The following is a 17,158-nucleotide window of genomic DNA, read 5'->3' on the forward strand; positions in this document are numbered from 1 at the left end:
CCTATTGTTGAGGGCTGCTCCCACAATCAGGGATCTGTGGGAACAGCCCTCCTAGGAGTCATGAAGCCACATATAGAACTTGATTCTGCAAGCTCTTTCTCACACACAGTAATTTCTTTGCAAGCCAGGAACCAACAGGAGTATCTGCATGAATAAAGGCATTTAGCACAACACCCCATCATTTCTAGTAAAAAAAACCTACACACGCCATTCTGAAGAAAAGTCTCTGGTTCTGTTGGAAACAGATAAGAGAGATTAGGAGACAGGATTGAAGAGGAAGGTTGGTTTTAGAAAAAAAGGATATAAATGGGAACCCTCAATACTTAAGTGCAGAGCTGTTCAAGACAGCCCTGCTTCCAAAACTTGTATTGATGCATAATAATTCCTATTTAAAACAAACCAAGTTTGCTTTTGTTGTATCTTTGCATTAGGGTCACTGTGGCATCATGAAGAATGGATTTTTACAGAACTTTTTAGTAAGAGTTTCCACCAGCTAAAGCATTTAAGATCAGTTTGGATAAAACACTGTAGAATGTAGGCCATTGAATTGGTGGGGGAAAGGGGAACAGACCTGCTGACATAAAAAGCTCTTAAGTTCTGCTGCTTTCAGTTTTTACACACTTGCAATTTTATAGTTGCATGAATGAGACTGTATTTGGAAGAAACAAGAGGGAACAAGGCATGCTCTGACTACTGCAATATCCATCATCAATTTAAAAAAACCTACACTGTTGTAGCATAGCAAATAACTACACAAATGCCCTTTAAACAAAGATCAACCACCAATTCTTGCCTTTACAAAGAATCACCATCCTAGTTACTTCAACTAATAGGTCTGCTGTACACCTCTGCTCCCTGACTTAATAGGTATCTCTTCACTTAAAAATACCCAGGTATTTAGCAGGGTAATAAACACACCTGGACATTTAGCTGGGTGGATTTTATATGGAGCTATTTATTCCCTCTTTCTCCCACCCCCACCCTACAATCACTTTCTCACCTGCTTGTGTGCTTTACACCTGTGGCTTGTTTACAATGCGGCAGAGTGCGAGGGGCAAAGACAACTGTCTACATTGCCATTTCATTTGTGGTTTTCCCCCTAATCTTTGCATAACTCCTACAACAGATGCTCTTGCAGTACTATCACCTTTAAAATCTCTTTTAGTGTCTCCCACATGCACTATATAAATTCAGAAGACCAAGTATCACAATGGTTATTAATCCTCTTAGTCATGACTACTGCTACTACGCCGATGCTGAAGCCTTCTGCTGTACTGCAATGATTGTCTTAAATAGCTCTAAACACACACAGGAGACTTACCCATCAGATGACTTTTCTTATTGATGGAACCCTCTGTTCTTTTCCCCTTCTCTATACCAGCTGCTCATTGTGCTGGGTTGTAAGGGGTGTGGGCATGGACCTCTCTGCTAACTTTTTTGGGAGGAAAAAGCAGTGGTTTGACTTCCCTATGGTGTCTAACAATTCCAGCAGTTCCTTATAGCAAATAAGCGAGCTAGGTATGTACAAAAATCAGACCTGCAGTTCTACTTTCAATGAATTCGTGTAGATGCATGTACTTTGCAGAAATCATCCAGGTACGTGCCCTTTGCCCCTTGGGGTTTATGGATTCTAATTTGAGAGTCTCTTCTGTATAGCACAAGAGCAGCCTTGCAAGGCTGCCATGGAAATCTTCCCAATACTGGCACGAAGGCCCAGGTCAGTGGGAGGTAGGCACCTGAATACCTTTGTGGATCTAGGCCAGAGTCAACTTAACCATTCTTTCTGATGACTGTATGAGAACAAAACTTGATGATCTGTAGCATGACTATCCACAACTATTTTGCAGACTCTTGAAATGCTGCACATGATGTGTCAGGCTCTCTGTACAATGTTCATAAACAAGGAATTTTGTTGTCTGAGGACTGTAGCTCCAAACCATAACTCTGTCTCTTATTGATCCCTATGAGCTTTACATAAATCACAAGCCACCCGTTAAGGTGGCCATGTAAGACTTGACTGTTGCAGTTAACGATGTGTGGTCACAGACACTGGTTATTGCTTTCATCCATTTGTGTTCTGAATCAAATCTAAGTAGCAAAAAAAAAAAAAAAAAGAGATGCCTAAAAGATAGGCTCAGCAGATTTCAGGGTTTTTGAGATATAATTTTGAGGGATGAGATACATTTTTGATTTAAATTTTCAGAGTTGCAATCACACAATTACTTAATGACAGTCGACTGAGATTCAAAAAGTTAAAGGTTTATAACTGCCAAACTTAAATTGTCAAGCTCACAGATCAAAACATGCCAAGGAAATATCTTAAAACCAAACTTGAAGTTCTCAAGCAGCATTTTTCATACTTTGCCTTGCTGTAACTTTTGATTATTAATGGATGGAAATATTCTTTAGCTGCTTTGCGTGTGTATGGGGTGAAATCGACATTTACCCATTAAAAATGGAATCCTTCCAAGCCTCCTAACAGGCCACAACAATACAATCCTCGCATTTAATCTATTGCATTAATAATTAACTGGGGACACAACTTTCTGTGAGTCAGTTTAGTGTCTGTGGCATCTGCTTGACTTATCCTTCCATGCATCTGTTCATAAGGGGCCCATTGTCCTAGGCTCTTAGAGACCCAGGGGCGGGCATGAAACCATCTTTAAGAAGTTCAGCAGGTGTCTCCCGTCCCCTGACTTGGGAAGTTCTGTGCTCTACACAGAGTTAAGAAAAGGGCCTTTCCCCCTTGAAGCTGAACGGCAGCGAGTTCCCTCCTGGACTGTGCACCACCACAATCAATCGCTGCTTCCCCCCCTCCGCCCTTCCTGTCTGCAGAGCAGGAGGCTCATGCATTATAAATGCACACGCTGACATCACTGCAGCCATCAGTGCAAGGACAGCTTAATCAGCCTGCCTGGGAGGGAGGAGGCGAAGGAGGAGGGCTGGTCCCTAGCTCTTCCTGTAATCACTGACGCCGATTCCTCTGCAGGGGGAGAAAAACCAACCCCAACCGAATCCCCCCCCAGCAGCAGCAGCTTCCCCTGCCTGGTGCTTTGCCTGCTTCCACCGGGGCGCCTGCTCACTCGGCCCCACCGTTCCTGCATGACTGTCACCAAGGTAAGGAGCTGCTCGGGCAGCGCAGCCCTGCAGCCGCCAGCTGGGGAGCCGGCTGCCAGCTGGCCCGGGCGCTGCAGCGGTCCCTGCGCGCAGCCCAGCGATGGCAGGGGCCACGGGGGGGGGCGTTATTCCAGCCCCAGGGGGAAGGGGGGAGCCGCTTTGCAGCCGCACCCCTCAATTGCTCCCTCGCCTAATGAGCTTCAGTGCATGCTGCATTTTTAACCCGTTGAGAGCTGGCAGCCAGGGAGCCCGTGGGGCTTTCCAGCAGGGAAGAGCCTCCCACGGGCTTGGCCCTTCCTTGCTCCAGAGTAGGGATGAGAGATCACTTGAGATTAGGGTGACCAGACGGCAAGTGTGAAAAATCGGGACCGGGGTGGGGGGTAATAGGAGCCTGTATAAGAAAAAGCCCAAAATATCAGGACTGTCCCTATCAGATTGGGACATCTGGTCACCCTACTTGAGATTCTTCTGCGTTTGGCTACCAGGGAGAGCTACAAAAACCCTTTGTGGGGCAACTCTGCCTGCCCCCTCCAGAGCTCACCTCATGAGCCAGTCCTGGCCAAGCAGATTTCCTTGGCAGGCCCGTCACCGATATCTACAGGTGGCCACCAGGTTGTTTGCGGGGAAGCAAGCCTCAGTAGTGGGGGAGCTGAAATGGGACATTGTAAATAACTGTTTAATCAAAAAAAAACAGTGCGATGGGCTCGCCCTCTGCACCCATCTCTGCAGGAAAAAGCAAACCTGCTCTAATGGAAAAGAGCAGGGAACTGCCATGTGCTGGAAGTAAATTTTCTTTAGTGTAAAGCTGGCTCAGCTTTACGGCTTCTGTTTATCTGTGGTCCTTTCGGATCCTTCTCTGGTCATAAAGTGGGGTGTCTGGTTTCCCACATTACTGTTCTAACAGGGACCAGTGTGGCTTTCTTGGCATTTTAGTTTCATATCTATAGTGACAGTACCTGCAGTGTCTTATACCAGGGATCCAAGTACTTTTATTTCCCATTCAACTTGATCCTTGGTTCTGGGATTGAGAAAATAAATATAATTTAGTTTTTGTAGGGAGGATTCAGGTGAAAAGATCTAATTGGTGTGGTTGCTTTGTGTCAAATCAGCATTTATGTCTAGCGTTGTCAGCACAGGTAGCCTTGTCCTCTAAGGCCATGACTCGACAAGTGAGCAGCCATGCATCGCACATGCTAGTGGACCAAAGACCTGTTTGGCCCAACTGCACCAGGTCACTCCTTGTCTTTGATCTGTAGAATTAGCTGAGCTGATGCATGAATGTCAAAAGAAACAGAAATCCAGTGCGGTGAAAAGTCTTAGCAGCTACCCAAAAGTCAGAATAATCAGTTGTAGAAGGGAGATGGGGAGGAAGGCAGTATACTAGAAAGTGTTGAGGCACGTTAAAGTGGTTGTCTCTACAGAGGGTTCCCAGTTGGAATCATACTACAGGGTTTTGCTACATATTTTGTTCCATGGTATTGGTTTGTGCTCCATTAATATAGCGAAATTGTTCAGGGCAATCCTGTGACTGGAAAATCAGGATACAGTTAATGCAAAGACTTACACTCAGTAGGTACAAATGCACAACTGGGTTTCTGGTAAGGAGGTGGGGAATAACTGCTACTTCAGGCTGTGTTAACTTGAGCTTTGAGCTACTGAACTACGTTTGACAAGCCAAAGACTCCAGAGAGGCAAGTAAGGATGCAACAGGCACACAGTTCAGATCAACATTTGTTTAGCAGCTGAGGAATGAACTGACTTCTTTCTGGTGTGTGGGCAGGTGTCAGAGGCCAAGCGAAGCTGTTGGCCTTTGTTCCATTGGTGTGACGCAGGTTAGTGGCGCGTGGCTTTGAATCAATGAAAGGCAGGGAGTAGTGACCAAGCTTCCTACGGCTGCTGTTTTTCTACATACGAAGCAGAAGCAAATGAGAATGGGGTGACTCCTATGTGGGTGACAGCCTTGCCTGGGGTTCAGTGATGTCTTATTGTTGTACTGCCAGAAAGCTGCTTGCTACTTTTCATGCAGCATGCCCTTGGCCTTTCTGTTCAGAGAGATGGCATTGCTGATGGATTTTATTTCTACAGCATAAAGGTATTTGGGGACATACAGAGCTCCCAGCCCCAAAAGTTTACACTCTAAATCGAAGACTAAACACAACTCCCAGTACTGACATGGGCCTAGTGCACTAGGTTGGACAAGCTACGTCACTGTCTCCTAACCTAACAGGAGAGTGATCTGCTGAGAACCAGTGCTGAACAGCGGTGCCAACTCTTGCATGAGTTTCTTGTGAGTCTCCCAGTATACAGTGTGATTCTTAAAGCCTCTGCTCCTGGACACGGATGAATGTGTCAGCATCTTAACTTTCATTTGGAACAGCAGAAGTCCATTCTAGCTCTTGTGGCTGTAGAGAAAAGCTTGAAAATATGAACCTGTAAGTTAAGTGGAAGGAACTCCATGTTTATTTCTGAAAATATCACCATTTTTAAGTCAAGAAGTTGCTTTTGTGGGGCTTGAATAATGTTTTTTTTAATGCTTGGAGTTGGCAAAACAGATTCAATCACAACTGAGTAGAGTGAAGGCCTGGACAGTGCGCGTTCCTCAGAATTACAGAGAACAAAAAGTCCAGGCCCATAGATAGAGCACTCCTTTATTTATTTCTATTGAAATAAATGATAAAACTAGAAGTCAAAGTAAAATACTAATATGACACAGCACCCCAAGGGCCGCTGTAAAATAAAGCATGTTCCATATTTGATTTGTTTTTTTTGTTGTTGTTTTCCCTTTCCATATCTTGTGTCCCTATAAAATGAAGGGTTATAACGCAAAGGAAAATTCCCAACTAAAGCCCTGAACCTGCTGTCAGATTTACACATGGGACTTTCCATGCAGGTCCCAGTGCAGGAACTCAGTGCTTGAAGCTGCTACACTTGTTCCATGCCAAGGCGCATCCAGCCTTTCTGATATCCTGCAGAAGGTGCACTTGGATAAGAAGCTGGGCAACATTTTTCAGTTAAAATTTTTTTCCCCGCCAAAATACGCAGACTTGGGTTGACCAAGACATTTTGTGTCTTTTATTGACTTTTGCCATATTGGTTTGGCTTAAAAAAATTCTAAAAAACAGTAAATGTGTTTTTCTGACATTTTCAAAATAAAATATCTTGCTCTTCCGCCCAATTAAAATACATGCACGATTTACTTCAATTCTACTTTTAAAAAAAAGAGTTTTTTGAAAAAGCTCAAAACCAAAACATTGTTTGTCCCAAAATGAGTTAGTTTTCAACTTTTCAGCTTGCCAATTTTTTTAAAGTTAACTCTCTGTCCCCACCATCCTGACTCCAATGATTTATTTTCAGAACCGCCATTGAACTGAAAAAAATTATTTGCCCAACTCTAGCAAGGAGTTGGATTTCATCCGTGCTGTGTGCCATGAATGCAATATTGGGGTGTATCGGTACTGCGTGGTGCACACCACTGAGCCGGTCCAGGGATAACTAGCACAGTGGCGCGATGTATGATGAGACTCCATGCGTTTGTTTTCAAAAGCACTTGCTTTTTATTAAAAACAAACCCAAAAACTACTACCACCCAACACACAAAGACTAAGCTAGCAACCATACAGGAAATCCACTGTGAACGCATACTCTTCTCTCTCTCTATGAATGAGTGTTGCCTTCTAACAAAGATATGAAGCATACCTCTACCTCGATATAACGTCCTTAGGAGCCAAAAAAATCTTACTGCTTTGTAGGTGAAACCGTGTTATGTTGAACTTGCTTTGATCCACCGGAGTGCACAGCCCCGCCCCTTCAGAGCACTGCTTTACTGCATTATATCCGAATTCTTGTTATATCGGGTCACCTTATATCGGGGTAGAGGTCTATGTAACTGTCACTATAGCACATGACCATGTGCTGTAAGGATGTCCTCTAGATACCTGTCATGCTTCTTGTAGGAAAGAAATGTGATGGCAGGGTGAATGGTGGTGGCTTCTCTCAAAGGAGATCAGCACTTGGATCTAAGCTGTCAGGCGTTAGTAGGGGCCTGTCTCCCTGGAAAAGGTTGAGTTGTTTTCCTTACCACTGCAAAGTGGTGTGTTCAGTCAGACGTGGAAAGGAGGGGCTGTTCTCACAGAACAGCGTGCCCTCTGGACAACTCAAGTGGTGTTGATTATTTCCGAAGGGAGTCCCTTCCAATCTCTGTCTGCTGTGATGCAAGGACTCGGGGTGGCTGTTCATGAATAGGAGTTAAGTCAGGGCTGAGAAGGCTCCTGAGAGTATCCTGGACATGGGTGGGGGGAAGAAGTCCTGAAAAATAACTCCTATACATTCTTAAGCATTGAGCTCCTCTGTTACTGTATGTCTGTCAGGTATTCATCATAGGGATGGGCATGCTGCCCCCTTGTCAGTCGGACACAGAGTGCCTTCTCTCCAAGTCAGAAGGCGAAATCTTTCCTTCTCTTAAAGGTGGGAAGTGTACCATGGTGCCTCAGAATTGCAAAGCAGGATCTCCTTGCCACAAGCACTGAGCTCCACGTTTTCAAACGTGAGAGCCTAAACCTAGGCACCTACCTTAACGCTGCCTGAGAGGTTGATTCCTCACAACCCCCAATGACAGAAGAGTGTTGTTTGGTGAATTCCCCTAACTTCAGTGGTTGCTGTGGGTGTTCATCAGCTTTAAAAATCAGGCCACTTTTAATATGGTGCCTAAATGTGGACCAATGGATCAAATTTTCAAAGGCCTTAGGTGTCTAGATACCTTTGAAAATCTGACCCTAAATGCTTAACTTCAGCATCCTTTTGAAAATGTAGGCCACAGTTTCCAAAATACAGCTGAAGAACTTACTATCTCAGAGCTTGTGGGGGTTTTGGTTTGTTGTGGTGTTTGTTAAATCTTAAAACCAAATACTGAAAGGCTCTTAGATGTGTTAGACTAGCATTAAATGCTTTTGTTATGGTGTAGGTCTGTGTGTGTGTGTGCGTGCGTGTCTGTGAAATACCTGAAACAACCTGGACGTCGGCCTTGTCTGAAACAGCCCTCTGTCCTTCTCACAATAAAAATGCCAAATGGCTCATAACAAATTCAGATAAATGCATTCTCACAGCTTGAGCCCATATCCTGTATGCCGACTTTCTGGCCAAGGAGAACTTGGTCAAATTATAACCAGGGAAGGGAGGAACCGACTCAAATGTAGAGAGGACCCAAGGATCTACCCCAAACTCCAAGTAAACCTTTTTGGGGGCTTGGAAAACCTTCCATCTCTCTCTTGCCTCCATTATCTTTCTACCCACTTACCACCATAGTGAAAATTCCAGCTGAAAATGTTCAGCTGGTTCCAACTGGCAATGAGTCTTTGGAACACAGAACTACTGTCCTAGTGGTTCCTGTTTCTCCAACAGAAGCCACTAGACACCAGCAGAAATCAAGAGAGATCAGCTAAGGGAATCCAGTGGAAACTACTGTTTAACCTAGGGATGAGTCTCCGTCCTCCTGGCACCAGCCAGACCAGGAAGATGACTTGCAAATATATCAATAGCAGGGCTTTGCTTATGATACTCTTCATCTCAGTTCTGGAAACTCAAGAGGTTGGTAAAAATCTCTGAGCCTTTGATGTTTGCCCATCACTCAAGTGTGAATTTTAGACACCTCTTTCAGAAGGGCTCATAACTTCATGAGTGTTTCATAGAAACTCAGACTGACCAGTAATCATTGCCTTTGGGGGATGTTGCCTGATGCGACATCAGTAAGATTAGATAAAGGAAAAATTGGTGCAAATTGATGCACGCTGTACAAATTCTTCCCTGGAGTAACCCCATGGAAGGCCGATGATACTACACCATCTTATAAATTGGGTTTGAGTACTGTTATCTTTAAGACTTGGCACTTAGCCTACTCTATATTTTTCCAAAGTCTTATAAATATATCAACTTTATCAGAAAGATGCTTCACTAGCTTCTCAGACTAAACAGACTGCTGTGTAAAGGATTCCTCCCTGAATTTTTAACCTGGAGGGTCCCATCAGCTGTATTTGTAGTGGAAGGAGCTTCCCTCACTTGTAAAAGAACGTAATCTTTTTAAAAAAGCAATTAAAGTAAGAACTTTAATCCGACCTGGTCTGTTACCATTGCTTTGAAGTTTAAGGTCTGAATATTAAACATTAAAACAAGTTATTAACATAAATGCCCATATCTTCATTTGAACAGTGAAAACTGTCTTCCCCACCTCCCTAATATGTTTATCCATTTTACAACACATGGGTCTGTGACAGCAGAATTATATACTGACAAAACAAATGGGGTCATCTGCTCAGTGTATGCAGTTACTGTTTGCACACGGGCCAAGCCTACCTGGATTCAGCAGTGCAGACAAACATGCGGCTCGCTAAGCCCAAGAAGGAGGGTATGTCCAGGGTGGAGGTTAGGCTTAGCTTGCTGAGGGAGAGTTATGATGAATCATCCACAGCCAAACCACTGTGTACTAAGGAGCAGGCAGAAAAATTATTCCTCTTACACTGGTTGAAGACTAAGAGGCATATGCACCAAGCCATGTTGTCCAGTTATACATGCATGTATCACAAGTGCCACCTGTCTGGTCTCATAACCATTATTCTGGCCAAATCTTCCCTTGTGTGGAAATGGCCAGTTCGCCAAGATAATGCATTGGAAGAGTGAGCACGTGGTTGACTTCTGGTCAGTCTGTGTTAATTTGGGAAGTACCTTTCAAATATATGGGGTAGGTGAAGCCATCCTTGTCTTCAGCTGCTTACCTGGGAACACAATAGTAGCTTTGCATTAAAAATGGAACTGCCCCTTGCAATCTTTCCCTAGTGAACTTATGTACATCCAGAAGATCTCATTTATACGGGACTTCATCTTGACAGATAAAGAGAAACTGAATACAGAACTAAGAATTAGTGGTTGCTTAGGTGCAGATGATCAGGACTTGATTATATTGGTTGTGTGCAAGCAGAATAAAGTCCAAACCACTAGCTGGTGCTTTGAAAAGGCCAATTTCACAAATCTGAAAACAACTGAGCCAAATAAGGTGGGAGAAAGAACTTGAATACACAAAGTGAACAAGTGAGAACTGTTTAAAAACATTTTTAAATGCTCCAAAATTCACAAAAATCTTCTAGAAGGAAGACTACAGCAGTTAAAAATGAACCAGGTGGTTTTTTTTGTGGGGGAAGAGGGGGAGTGAAAGCAGCTATAAATTTTTTATTATAATGTATAAAACACAAATTAAAAAAGAAGAAATTAATAGCAATGAATATAAATTAGAAGCTAGGAATTGTAGAAAACTGATAAGGGAAGTAAAAAGACACAAGGAGTGATCAATGGCCAGAAAAGTTAAGTGCAGTAGGAAGGAGTTTAAGTACATGGAGAACAATGGGAATCCTAACAATAGTATTGGTCTATTACTGGATGGAAATTGTATAATTGTCAATAGTGTAGAAAAAGCAGAAGCATTCAATGAATCACTTCTGAATTTGGGGAGAAAGGCTAGTAATGTATTCGTAGAAGATGACGATAATGAAATACTGTCAGAATGGAAAGTAACTCAGTAGGATGTTTAGTAGCTGCTAAATTAGACATTTTTTAAATCAGCAGGTCTATTTTTAACCTGTATCCAAGGATCCTACAGGAGTTGGCCAAGGTGCTCTCTGGACAATTAATACTGATTTTTCAATAAGTCTTGGAAACCTGGGGAAGTTCCAGAGGATTGGAAGAAAGCTAGTATACTACTATTTTAAAAACATAAACAGGATGACCCCTGTCACTAGAGTCCTGTCAGCCTGACATTGAACCCCAGGCAAAATAATGGAATGATTGATATGGGACTTGATTAATAAAGAATTGAAGAAGGGTAATACAATTAATGCAAAAAAACATGGATTTATGGAAAACAGACCCTGTCGAACTAATTTGATATTTCTTATGAGATTACACATTTGATTGATAATGGCAATAGTGTTGATGTAACATATTTAGATTTCTATAAGGCTTTTGACTTGCTACCATCTAACATTTGTATTTAAGAAAATAGAATGTTACAAAATTAACGTGGCACATATTAAACGCATTAAACACTGGCCAGCTGATAGGTCTCAAAATCAATTTTAAATAAGAATCATCATCTATTTTAGTAACTCTTTATTTTGTGTTACTCCAAAGGAGTCAAACATGCCAAGTAAAAGATGAGAGAATAACTTGCTGTAGTCTAATATGATCAAATACTAATTACAATGGAACCCACTTATGAACTGAGATACAGTTATGTTATTCTGGTGGTAGGAACAGGACTCTCTGTAAAGAAGAATTATACTGTAGTTTGTAATCTAGTTAAATACAGTTCTAGAGTGACTGAGGCAAATGATGGTCTTATGGAAAAGGTAATACAGGATTCAATTAGTGACCATAGAGGATAGGAACATAATGCCAGTCAATCTGGTTTTATGGAAAATAGGTTTTGTCAAATAAATTGATTCTGGCCTTTGTTTCATAAAGGTAACTGTAGACTTTTGTAAGATGTTTTGCCTTAGTACTCTGAGACATTCTGATTATTGCTAGTGTATAGTGCTTTTATTTTAAAGTGCACTCTGAATAGGTAACAAATTGGCTAACTGACAGATGTCAGAATAGTTGTCCATGGGGAATCCTCATCAAATGGAGGTGGGTTTTTTATTGTCTAACTCTTTATTAAGGCAAAGTTACAATAAAACATTAACATGCTAAATCATACATTGCTTGTTCTGGATCAGTTTATACTCCAAAATCCTGACTAAAGATTCTGACTTGCTGGGTGGAGAACCCACCTCCTCTGAATATGCTAGAAAGGGTAACTACATTTCTAAATAACTGTCCTCTTTTTGGTGCAACTCTTGTGTACCTACTTCGTGTGAAAACTTTTCCATTACAAGAGTGGTCCATATTTTACTATACCACAGTTCCATAGGAGGAAAGGGTCACATTTTTCCAGTATGTGTAACACAAAGTCTAAGTGCTAACAATTAAATTTGTTTTTCTGTTTAAAATGCCGATCCTTCATTAGAGCATTAATGAGCAGCTCAGGGGATTTCTAGGAAGCTGGCATTTTGTCAAAGATGATTCTCTTTAATAATTTCCTCACAATTATAAGATTAATGGGAAAATGCAAAATCTCATTCTCTGCAGTATATTATTAACCAATTTAGTTAAAATAGGTACCAAAACTTACTTGAGAATTCTACAGTATTCCCCAGGAAATTCCTCAGGACCTGGACTTATATTGGATTTTAAATTCTTAAATACCTTTTCAACTTCCTTTGCAGCAATTTGTCTATCAAGAGCTGCCATGGCATCCTCTGAAAGCTGAGGCAGTTTCATACTTTTCAAATATTTATTTACAAGTTCAGGATTTAGATGCTCTGAGCCTACAAAATATCGGAAAAATGGAAAATATTAGCAAAGGTTTCAGAGATCTGTCTGATGCCAGTTACTAAATCTCGCTTTTTATTTCTAATCAGAGTGATGCCTGTCGTATCCTATTTCTTTTTTAACTTTCTGGCTAAAAACCTATCGGCTCTATTACCCGGTCCATAATATTTTTATTTACTATAGTTAAGTGTTTGCTCACCATTATCTGTTGGTAACAAGTTAATCTTCCCTCTTTATCTCAATTATTTTCTCTTAGACAAACCTATGGAATCTAAAAGTGTGTATCTGTCAAAGCAGGAAGTTCTTTAACCAAACTGTCTTCTTCAAGGAGTTCTCACGTTTTCAAGACCTGATGCTTTATTTATGAGGTTCCTCCTCATTTACTGCTTGTCCATAATCCCAGAGGACACTTTTACTGATTGTTTCCTTCTAAATGTTTCTGGAAATTTTCTTCCAGCTCTTGAATTCCAAGAGGATCTTACAACAAAGCTCTATTCAAGGGTGGGCTCTTTTGTTTTTCCAATGATTCCCAATCTTCTGATCTAACATATGCAGGGGCATGATCAAACCAAGTTATAAACACCAAGACTAGCTTTTTTTTGACCAAACAAGACAAGGTCCTAGAAACAAAAAATAATATAAATTCTGAATAAGATCCAGGAGTAGCAGAATATATATATCCCCTGACATCCGGATTCATCTCCCACCAGATGTCCACTAGATCCTCATTTTCTAAGTGATGCAACAAATTTGCCCTTGTTCCTCCCAATGTCTTCTATGTACATTCAGTCAATCCAAAGAAGGATTAAGCACCTCGTTAAATCCCCCCTGGAATATCCCCTTTCCTAACATATCTCCTAAATCCCTAAAAAAACTGATTTAAAAAAAAAAAAAAAAGCTTGCCCTTGATTGGGAGCATATCCATTGGCGAAGGTGAGAAGTTTACCTTTCAAGGACCCCTTAATTAAAATGTATCTGCCCCCTGATCTGAATGGTGCTGAAACAATAAAGAGCTGAGTTTAGCAGAGAGTATTGTGAGCCCTCTTCAATTAGATTGCTCTAGTAAGACACGTGGTAGCTGTGTCCAAGAAGTCATCAGATATTTGTCACTTTTCTTCAAGTGTGTTTCTTGTAAATAAATCTTATGAGGAAAATCCTCTGTGAGCTGAATACCCTTTTCCTTTTCGTTGGGTTGCTTATCCCCTTTAGTTAATGGTCATGACATTAACAAACTCACCCATGGGTACCATGTCTGCTCTCGTCTGGCACGTCACCCTTTCTTGAAAGCAGCAAGACCTCCACAGCCAGATGCCAGGTCTGCATTACAGTTGTGCCGCTTCCTTAAATCAGATGTTTGGGAAAGAGTTCCCATCACACACACAGTCATTTTAGTACTCCCACATCTACTGCTTTTCCTCTTTTAACATCTGTATTGTACCGGATACTGAGTCTGATTTACTGTAACATTCTTAAATGGAGCCCTAGCACTTAATATAATCCTTTCTATTAAAGCATGCTACAATATTTAACATCTGTTCCATTCTCATATCTCCGTGTCCCTCCCTATGCTTCCCCTCGCTGTCCTCTGCTCCCCTTTCGCTGTGCGAACTGGGCTCTCCATACGTCCGCCAGGGCGTCTTAGTTCCCTGTGGGAGGTGATAGAGATAAACGCCTGCTGGAAGTTTTATGTATAAACTAGACTTTCCCATTTCACAATGCTTGTGATAGTCATTATGGAAGGGTTGTGATGGAAAATTTAAAAAATAAATGAATTCAAAGACTGTATAATAATTTCATAATGTTAGATAGTATAATATGCTTGAGATTCGGTAAGACTTGGTTCTTAAATATAATTATACAATATATGTTGCATCTGTATATATTATAGTTTGATTCTCCTCTATATTGGCTGGATAAGAATCAGTGGTGGTTCAGATCTCTCCCTTGTTGCCCTCAGTATTTTATTTGTCTTGATAGTGTAGACAGACTATATAGTAGTCAAGTATCAGAGGGGTAGCCGTGTTAGTCTGTATCCACAAAAACAACGAGAGGTCCGGTGGTACCTTAAAGACTAACAGATTTATTTGGGCATAAGCTTTCATGGGTAAAAAAAACCACTTCTTCAGATGCATCTGAATAGTAGCATATATAGTAGTTAGTAGCAGCAGGGAGGTGACTTTTCCCTAGGTATGCTGCATTGGTGAGATTGATACTGCAATATTGCATCCACTTCTGGTGTCAACATTTTAAAAAGGATGTTGAAAAATTGGAGAGGGTGCAGAAAAGAACCACAACCGTGATTCAGAGACTAGAGGAAATGCCTGTTTAGCTTATAAAAAATAAAAATAAAAAACATGAAAGGTGACTTGATCAGTGGGTAAGTACCTTCATGGCGAGAGAAAATACTGGGATCTCAGGGGAACTTTAATCTAGCAGCAAGAACCGGTTGTAACCCACTACACTTGGATTACACAAGTACCCACTATAACTTCATTTTACTGCAGGAATAGTGAGCAGGTTCAGTCTTGTTTGACAGGAGAAGTCCCGTCCGTGGATAACACCACAATGTAAATCTGCAAATTTGGACAGTTCTGGCTGGCCATACCCTGAGTTGCTCCAGTCTGGAATAAAGATTCTGCAGTGTAGTAAAGCTGGTCAGAATTAAAAAAACAAAACCTTTTTGTTTACAAGAGGACAATTTGAGGGTTAAGACTCCTCAAATCTAAACACAAATTTATTCCACAAATTCAGTCCAGATTTCTTCAGTATTAAAGTGTATCCAGGCCACAAATCCTACGCATTTAAAACGTACACCACTGCTTTGGCATTTGTCACCACACAGCCTGAGCTGAACACATAGCAAGCACCCAGTTCTTTGAGTAGGCCGCTATCCTTCTTCTTGTGGTTATAGTCTTGCAGAAATTAGTAAAAGCAGGCCTGTGAGCATCAGCCCTCAGGGTAGAGATCTTCCCCTTCCCTGACGGTCCTATAAAATGTTTACCAGTCATTTGAAGGTACTCGAGAAAAATCAGACTCCTAAAAGGGGTACAGTAGTCGGGAAAAGGTTGAGAGTCACTGTACTAACTCACCCTCGAGCGGCTCTGTGGATGGAGTACTAGACTGATCCTCCTTATCACAGTTGTAATAGAAGAACCATGGATAGATTCCTCAGCAGCTGAGGGTGTTTCCTGAAATTTCGAAGAGCTATCCTGTTTTGTTGAGTGCTGCCTCTTTGGAGTGGCAGGTCCTTCCGTTAACTTAACTGTGGCTCCTTCAAGCTGAGTTGTCCGGTTTTCCATTTTCTTTGAGTCTCTCGCAGCAGAACTTGACCCACGGTTAGCTTCTATGGTATGGCATGAGCTGCTCGGCTTTGACAGTTGGTTTTTCCCCCAGCTGCATAATCCTTCTTTGCTCTCTCTTCTTCAAAGTGTTGGATTTTGTACAGCAGTTGGAAAGTAAGATATCTCAGAAATAGTAGTAGTATCCAAATGGTCCCTCCGATGGAGCTGTGTAATCAGGGACTCATCCCAGCATCTATGAATAAATCGTTTTACTGGCTGTACATTATGGCTTTCTTGCATGCATGTCTTCTGCTCCATTACCCTTCTCAAATAGCTGTTTAATCTTCCCAAATACTCAGAGGGTATTTCCATGGATTTCTGAAAGGTCTCTACGAATTGCGCATACACTTCATCACCACTGGAAACAGGGCCATTATTCTTTCCCAGCTCTGTCAAACAAATGTTCTGCAGGGTAGATTTCCCTCAACTGAAAGCTTCATTCGCTGGAGGTGACAAGCTTCCTATTAACTTCCTTTGCCTTCACTTAGAAGACAATTCAGGATCATCTAGTAGCTGTTGTATTTCTAGCTTCCAAGTATCAAAATCTACCTCACCACTGCAGCATTTCCTGTCTGGTTAGTATTAATTGTACTGTCCTCTGGAATTGCTCCTCCTGTTAACGAGTTGTCATCTTTTGGATACCTGTCGTCAGAAGTATTAGGGGAATTTCTCAATATAATGGGAATTACATTCCATTTGCCATTCAGTTTAACCTCTTTACATTCTTTTCTTACCATTTGAGCTGCACACTTCTCACTACATTCTCAAGTTGCAGTACCTAGGTGGTAGCTTGTATTCTCTTAAGTCTGGTTACTGTCCCTGAAAGCCTGGGTCAATTCCTCATTTGTAACAGTAGGGTGAATCTCACTCAATCTGACTGAGCTGTCTGGATGAAGCTGATAAAGCCAGCAAGTTCCATGGTCATGACAATATACAATCTTCAACTGCAGGATGCTGCTGTCCCTGTTCGGGTGCCACATAAATGTATGTAGCCTACTACGCCAGTGGTTCTCAAACGTTCTTTTTTCATGAACCACTTGAAAATTGCAGAGGGTCTGAGCGGACCATTTAATGATCTTTCCAAATGTTTTTTGTACCGTTAGCTAACTATTGTAAAGTGCTTTGGATAAAAGCACTATATATAAAAAAAATTTAACATTTTCGTTCTACAAATAAAAGCACACAACTCATATTTTAGTATCAGTAGTCTTACCTTTCTAATATGGTGGATGTGTCCTGTCTCCCCCGTCACGGCAGCCCCCGAGCTGGGGCTGGGAAGAAGTGGG

The 17,158-nt window shown here is 41.6% G+C and overlaps 1 protein-coding gene across 2 annotated transcripts in view; it reads left to right on the plus strand.

Annotated features, from left to right (window-relative positions):
* The first annotated feature begins 2,886 nt into the window (after positions 1 to 2,886).
* The window catches only part of CORO2B (coronin 2B), a 126,467-nt gene continuing 112,195 nt past the window's right edge, over positions 2,887 to 17,158 (plus strand). Inside the window, exon 1 of one of the 2 annotated variants that reach the window (XM_050967586.1) lies at positions 2,887 to 3,117. In XM_050967586.1, coding sequence (XP_050823543.1) covers positions 3,103 to 3,117 — 15 coding nt within the window. In that variant the 5' untranslated portion in view covers positions 2,887 to 3,102. The remainder of the gene's footprint in view (positions 3,118 to 17,158) is intronic. The other variant, XM_050967585.1, reaches the window with a different exon arrangement.

Source organism: Gopherus flavomarginatus, chromosome 9 (assembly GCF_025201925.1).
Source record: "Gopherus flavomarginatus isolate rGopFla2 chromosome 9, rGopFla2.mat.asm, whole genome shotgun sequence".
Taxonomy (NCBI): domain Eukaryota; kingdom Metazoa; phylum Chordata; order Testudines; family Testudinidae; genus Gopherus; species Gopherus flavomarginatus.